The sequence below is a fragment of the Primulina tabacum genome, chromosome 15 (assembly GCF_025594145.1).
Source record: "Primulina tabacum isolate GXHZ01 chromosome 15, ASM2559414v2, whole genome shotgun sequence".
Classification (NCBI taxonomy): Eukaryota; Viridiplantae; Streptophyta; class Magnoliopsida; order Lamiales; family Gesneriaceae; genus Primulina; species Primulina tabacum.
In genome coordinates, this window is record NC_134564.1 from 18,811,487 (window position 1) to 18,819,434 (window position 7,948).

At 37.9% G+C, this 7,948-nt stretch overlaps 1 protein-coding gene across 1 annotated transcript; it reads right to left on the reverse strand.

The window, feature by feature from the left end:
- Positions 1-5,446: 5,446 nt before the first annotated feature.
- LOC142525938 (uncharacterized) lies at positions 5,447-6,467 on the reverse strand. The gene is made up of 2 exons (XM_075630220.1): positions 5,978-6,467; positions 5,447-5,783 (listed from the first exon to the last, which is right to left on the reverse strand). The coding sequence occupies exons 1-2, from the start codon at positions 6,319-6,321 to the stop codon at positions 5,489-5,491; spliced, it is 639 nt and encodes a 212-aa protein (XP_075486335.1). The 5' UTR covers positions 6,322-6,467; the 3' UTR covers positions 5,447-5,488.
- Between the last annotated feature and the right edge of the window lie 1,481 nt (positions 6,468-7,948).

Here is a 7,948-nt window from a genome sequence, read left to right on the forward strand (position 1 = left end):
AATCAGCAAGCATTGTTCTAGCAGCTTCTTTAAGGGTTCGATTTCTCCTTTCAGCTACACCATTTTGCTGAGGAGTTCTAGCTGCTGAGAGCTCATGCTTAATTCCAGCATTTTCTAAAAAATTTGAAAGAATTTGATTGATGAATTCAGTTCCTCGATCAGATCTGATTCTATCAATTCCAACTAATTTCTCATTTAATAGTCTTTTAAAAAGCTTGATCAGTTGTGCATCAGTTTGGTCTTTGGATTTTAGAAAAATAACCCAAGTAAATCTTAAAAAATCATCCACAACCACCAAGGTGTATTTCATTCCCCCTAAGCTTATGACTGGTATTGGACCAAATAGATCCATATGTAACAGCTCTAAGCATCGGGAAGAAGATTTACTGCCCTTGTTTTTAAAAGAAGATTTTACTTGTTTACCAAACTGACATGCTGAACAAATTTTATCTTTGGTAAAATCCATTTTGGGCAAACCAGTGACAAGATCGTGATTACTCAGATATGCAATAGGTTTAAAGTTCAGGTGGTTTAATCTCTTATGCCACAACCAGTTTTTTAGAAGATTTTGAAGCAATAAAACATACCGGTGCATAAGGTTGATCATTCCAACTGACTTTGTAAGTGTTTCCACACTGTTTACCATTTAATATGACCTCATCAGTTGAGTCTTTGACTGAACAAAAATATTTGTCAAACTGAACTGAGAATACATTATCGCATAACTGACTGATGGTAATCAGATTATACTTGAGATTCTCAACTAATAAAACATCATTAATGATAAAGTTATCATGGATAAGCTTACCCTTACCCACAATTTTACCTTTGGAATTATCTCCGAAACTGATGTTTGGTCCAGTGTACTTGATCAGTTGAGATAACAAGTTTGCATTTCCCGTCATGTGTTGTGAGCATCCACTATCCAAGTACCAGATTGATTCCTTGCTTGTACCTGTTACCTGCAATCACACACAAGATATAATTTTGGTACCCTTAGTTATTTGGGTCCTACACTGATTAGTCCTTTAGGAATCCAGACTTGGATTAGTCTGACTGACTGTCCAGTTGCTGTATTCCAGATGGTCTTTCTCGATTTGTGTGTGCTTGGTGTGTAGTGTAGATGAGACAACATGTGATTTAGCTTTGTTCAACTGATTGTTCAGCCGATATATTTTCTGAACTAGCTTGTTGTTATAGTAATTGGAGTAGTCATTTGAATAATTCCTGCTGAATCTTTTTGACGACTGACTGCGTGAGTCAGTTAAAACTTTTGGGCTATAAACAATACCATATCTTCTAGCCTTGTTCGTACTTTCAGTTGGCTGTTCAACCAGTTTACTTGGCTCAGGTTGTTCTTGTACCACAACTGATTTGACAAAGTGAATGTATTTCCCTTTATCCATATTCAGTTTTGGTTGAGTATCATTGGAAGACATTTCATCTTGGTTACTGAACTCTAAACCAGTTTTATCAGTAACTGATTTTTGAGAGTTTTGTATATCAGTTAATGCAGCAGATGATTTGTTCCACGCCTGAATAAGCTCAGTTTGCTTTGAATTTTCAAGCATCAACTTTTGAATCATTGATTGATTCCTGCTTCTTTCAGCATTAAGCTCAACAATCTCCCATTTTAGACTCAACTCATCAATTGATTCATCAGTTTTAGTTTTATTGTCTATGGGATCAGTTTTCTTTGCTCTGGCCTTTTCAAAAGATAAGGCAAGCTTGTGGTACTCATTAACCATGTCATGAAGAGTTGAAATAAGTTCTTCTCTAATGAAATCAGTTGAGGTGAAGTCAAATACCTGTTGACTGCTTGACTCCACTTCTGTATCACCAGCCATTAGACACTTCACTTCCTCTTCACCATCACTGGAACTGCATGAGGTTTCTGGCTCTGACTCTTCGCTATCAGTTTCTGCCCATTTAGATTTACTCTTGTCAGCTAAGAGTACCTCATGCTTCTTCCTGAAAGATTTCTTATCATCCTTGGATCTCCTTTTGTGCTCATATGACTTCTTCTTTCTTTCAGTCGAGCCTTGATTGTCCTTCTTGGGTTTTGTACAGTCAGCAATGAAGTGACCGGGTTTGCCACAGTTGTAGCAAGCATTTGATTCCTCTTTAGAATTGTTTCTTTGATAATTCTTCTAGTAGTTCCCTTGATTCTTCCTCATGAACCTTCCAAACTTTTTGATGAACAATGACATAGCATCATTGCTCGGTTGATCAGCAACCTTCTCGACTGAACCAGTTGGTTCTGTTCTGACAGCAGCTAAGGCAGTTGTGGCTGCTGAAGTAGAAGGTTCTCCTTCTCGAGTTTGCAGCTCAAACTCATAGGCCTTCAGATCAGAGAATAGGTCATGAAGCTCAACCTTGTTTAGATCCTTGGATTCCCTCATTGCCATGGTCTTAACGTCACAATCCTTGGGAAGACCTCTGATTACTTTTAAGGCAACTTCTTTGTTGGTATACACTTTTCCAAGTGCATTAAGTTCATTGATGATACAGCTGACTCTTTCATCATACTCATGCATCGATTCTCCAGTTCTCATCTTGATATTGTCAAACTTCTGAACAACAACAGAAAGTTTATTCTCTTTGGTTTGTTCATTTTCTTCACAAAGCTGGATCAGCTTTTCCCAAATTTCTTTAGCTGTCTTACACATTTTGATCTTGATGAAAGTTATTTTATCCAGCGTTTTGTACAGTATATCCTTTGCCACATTATCCAAATTTGCTTTTCTTTTGTCCTCAGCGTCCATTCATCTCTAGGCTTTTCAATTCTATGAGGTGCCCCATCGGTGATTGCAACTGCTGTGTTGGCTTTCAGAATCTTTATTGGTCCGTCAGTGATGACGTACCACATATCATCGTCTTGTGCAGCTAAGTGAGCCTGCATCCTGATTTTCCAATCATCGAAGTCTTCTCTAGAAAACATTGGGATCTTGTTGAAGGAAGACATAATGAATAGTTTGAGTAGAAATATTCTGAGACGAGATACAACCGCTCTGATACCACTTGAAAGGATCGTTTAGTAGGTGATAAGTGTTTAAAAGGGGGGTTGAATAAACACTCACGGATTATAAATTCTTTTCGAAGATTGGGTTCAGTTTAGTGACAAACTGACACTCGGTATCTCGTCAGTCAATAACAATCAGTTTAACTGAAAAACAGTTGCGGAAGTAAACTGACTGAAAGATAGAATAACTGATAGTAACTGAAATAAAATACACACGATTTGTTTCTGGATGTTCGGAGAATAGAATAACTCCTACGTCACCCCTTCTATCACGAAGATAGGATTTTCACTAAACGACTTTGATCGAATACAAACGTTGTATTGACCTACTTCAGTTTGGACTTAACACTGCAAAAACTGAAACTCTTAGTTCACAATAACTTTTACAGTGCGTGACTGAATATAACACAACTGAATGAATCTAACAAAGATTTCAAAGTACTAACAAGCTCGTAAATGTAGCCTTGATTGCTACTAATCAATCTGATAAGAGTGAGCTTTCGATATTTGAATACGAGTGGTGATTTTAGCAGAGTAACAGCAAGCTTGAATAGAATAGTAGTTCGTGTTGTTTGCTTCGACTGCTCTTCTCGCCTATTCATAGGCTTCCCTCTCAACGGTAATATTAAATAACATTTGAATCCATATATCCGTTGATTGCCACGTCAGTATTCTCTGACATTCGTACACTGCAATCTCTGAAATGCGGTGTTCCACTACTAGTTGCAATCTGTTGTACTATTTGTCGGTTGTCGTTCTCAACTGATGACGTGTACAACTGAGAGATCAGCTGAAGGATAATATCTTGAGTGTTTTCGGCTGAATATATCGACTGATAGGTTTACGATTGATTAGTCAGTTGACTGCTCATTCAGTTGCGCAAATCAGTTGCATTGGTATCAGTTACCTTTAATATTAAGCACATTAATCATCAGTTAGGCAAGTGATAGTTGATTTGCAAAGCCTGGTAACTTGATCAGTTAGTCCAATAAATTCGAAGCTTAGTTTGTCAAATCACTGAAATTTAGTTTCCAACACATAACATAATAATCCAAACACGCGCAATTCATCAAAACAAGGTAGAGTATTAAATAAAATTTCATATTGTGTTTTATTCGGTAGAACATTATAGGATGTTCGATTGATCAAATGAGAAGCTGCCACGACACATTCACCCCAAAAATAAAGAGGAAGGTGGTTTTGAAAACGCAATGCCCTTGCCACCGTTAAAATATGACGGTGTTTACGTTCAACTTTGCCATTTTGTTGTGGAGTCCCTACACAAGAGGTTTGAAATAAAATCCCATTTGAAATGAAGTAATCTATCAAACAGTTAAACTATGTCCAATTATCACTCCGAACAACCTTAACCTTTTGACCAAATTGTCGATCAACCATTGCAAAGAACGACATAAACATTTTAAATACCTCCAATTTATAAGTCAACAAATAAACCCATACAGGTTGGGAAAATTCATCCACAATAGTTAAAAAATAACGAGCCCCACAAGAGGAAATTGTACTGTAAGGTCCCCATAGATCACAATGAACTAATTCAAAAATTCGAGAGGCCTTATTATCACCAAGGGAAAAAGAATTTCTAAATTGTTTGGCATGAGGGCACACATATGCCTTATTTAATGTATCACTAGAATTACGACAGAAAGGTAATGCTTTTACTACTTTCTCCGAAGGGTGTCCAAGATGTTGATGACAAAGTTCCAACGAAGATGAAGGACCATCCACCGAAATAGCTTGCACTATAGATGGTTTCCGGAAGTAGTAAAGTCCATCTCTCCGTTCACCCGTTCCAATCATCTTCCTCGTACGAAGGTCCTAAATAACACACATATCAGAGGTGAATTGAACACAACAGTGTATGTCATCAATGAGTTGTGTAACTGAAATTAGGTTTCAGTGCAATTTAGGGACATAAAGCACATTTTTAAGATATAATTCTTTCAAGAGCCTCACACTTTCTTCTTTAGTAGCAATTATTTTATGTCCATCAGGGAGTCCAACGGGACATACGGCAATATCATGAACATCAAACAAATATGATTCATCCCCCGTCACATGATTAGAAGCACCAGTATCTATAATACAAGAGGTTTTAGAAAACTCACCATGTATACGATCGGTAAAGGACTGAGAAGTACCAAACATAGATGTTATTGTCTGCCATTGTTCCGCACTCAGATTCGGAAGAGAAGCTGTAGTGTTTGACGTGCTAGCTATGGAAGAATTTTTCTTCCCATCAACCGAAGCTTCAACCATGTTGTTACACCCATCTACGGCCACCGCACGCAAAATGGCTCCTCTACCCCTACCAGCCATGGGTGGGTCTATGTCACGACGACCACCACCTTTGCCACGAGCATAAGTGGCTCCTTGAGTGCGAGGTCTTTCTCTTCACTGTTCTGGATACCCAAGAAGCTGAAAACAGGTAACAATGTCATGTCCGGGTCAGTGACAGTGAGAACACATTAGACCAGACTTGTCAATATTCTCTGGTTTCGCTCGGCCACGTCCTTCCAAACGAATGGCGAAACCCACCACTTCCGGTGGAGATTCTCGAGCACGAGTAATTGCACGAACACGTTCTTCTTGAGTAATTTGTTGATAGGCACGATCAAGAGAGGATAAAGGTTCTTGAGACAACAAAGTAGTACGTAGTTGAGCATAATAATCAGAATTTAAACCCGTTAAAAATTGATGAAAACGCTCATGATTTCGTCGATTTTCATGTGCCTTACCCAAATTTCATTCACATTTTCAACACTTACACGTAATAATGGGTTCATGATTACCCAATTCATCCCACAAAACTTTAAGCTTCCCAAAATACGTAGAAACATGCATGTTCTTGGATTGCTCACACTTAGCTAAATCATTTTTTAACTCTTGAATCGGGGCCCATTAACGACAGAGAAGCGTGCCTGCATTTCATTTCACAAGAGTTTAGCATCATCATAAAATGAGATAGTGGACTTAACCTCCTGATCCATAGTGTTCATTAGCCAGGAAACAGGCATCGAATGAATGGTAAGGCAATCCTCTGTTGTGAAAGGTGCCTTAGGTTCCATAATTGTGCCATCGACGAAGCCGAATTTCCGACGAGATAGCAGAGCAAGACGCACGGACCTTGCCCATTCATTATAATTGTCGTGTGGAAGACGGACCAGAGTGATGAGATCTCCAGGTCTGTCTTGCGAGCCAATAAAAAAAGGAGAAGTATGGTCATTTCGAGAAGATGAAGGTGGAGGTGGAGCATTAGACTTATCGGTGTCGTCGGCCATGACGGTCGTGTATCTTAGCCGTGTTGCTCTGATACCATGAAGAAATAGTTAATCCCCCTCCTTTATTGATATACCTTACATGTATATATACAAACCAGAGAAAGAAGGAAACTATAAATTAATTCCTAAATTCCCGCCTAAATATATACAACAATATATATTCCAAAAATACATGATATCAGAATATATGTAAAGAATAGAATATATCTCAATAGAACTCCATAGTACTTCATACATGTTTTGAAAACATATATTGTTCCAATGCACTTGTGCTTGCATACTCACACTGATTTTTGCCTGAACTATTCTTTTGTCAGAACTTGGTTGAAGAGAATGATGAGATTGGTAACCAAGCTAACGAAGGGAAGGTAAGAATCTGTTTTCATCAAGCAATAATTTACCATATTTCAGTTTAATTTACTTACTAGAAGGTTAGCTATAGGTTGTTGTATATCTTTAGTGCTGTTGGTCATAGTAGATTCTAGCCTGAAATTTTTAGCCTACTTTACTTTCTAAAATAAGAATGTTAATATATTCGCTTTGTAAAAGTCTCAAAATACCGGACTCAGGAGTCAATTTGAATGTCAGGTCTTCACAATTCTTCAAAACATACTTGTGGCAACGCATAATTGTTCAAGTGCTTGTAGACGTAGTGCTAGAATTTAAAGAAGTCATCTCATGAAATAGCTTTTCTTGTGTTTTTGTGGGTTAAGAGTCATTGATTCATTCCACATTTGACTGTTTTGTCCTCGTGCAGGATTTTTTGAGTGGTAACTTAAAAAAAAAATTCGAGGTTGCAAACACTCTCCGAATATACTTCACAATTGTCATGCTACACGTTGCAACCTTAAAATTCCAAAAGCTACTATTTTGTTTTTTATACTGCATACTTTTATCTTTGATTCCTTTCCAGATAAATACGCTAACAAGTGTTGTAAACTCATGTGGGTAGATTATGAAAATACGGATTTCTGAATACGACTAAAAATTGCCATGATTAGATTCATTTGCGATGTTAAAATATTGAAATTATGTTGTGGTGTGTTTTGTGTGTTAGAGTAGATGCCCTGCAAGCCAACGATTGACTAGGGAATTTATTGACTCAAGTGAAATCAACAATCTTTATTTTAATATAATTTAACTTTTTATGGTCTTGTTATACTTTATCTGTATACCCATGCAAACAGCATAAATAAAGTCCTTGATTATGCTTTAATACAAATGAATCATAATTCGATGTTGAAACTCATTTGTAAACACTGCATATTCTAAATTCGTTCCTAGTCGATTCAGCCGCCTAAAACAGGGATAAAGGCCGCTTGAGCTCGAGACTAGCATATGTGATGTTGTGTACTGCGTTTCTTGGTAAGGGCATAGAGATGTCCAAACATGCAGATGGGTAGTCATATGATGATTATACCGAACAACCCTCCCTCGGACTTTCCAAGTGGTTATCATTCATCGAGAGGATAAGTCCGTGGTTATGATTGTACACCATTAATCTTTACGACCCGGGATAACACTGAGGCTCTATATACCAGGGCTGTGCTTTGACTCGTTTACCGGCTCCAGGAGAGTCATCAGGTGGCGAGGTTGGGTACAGTTGCGACACATATAGGAGCCAGTG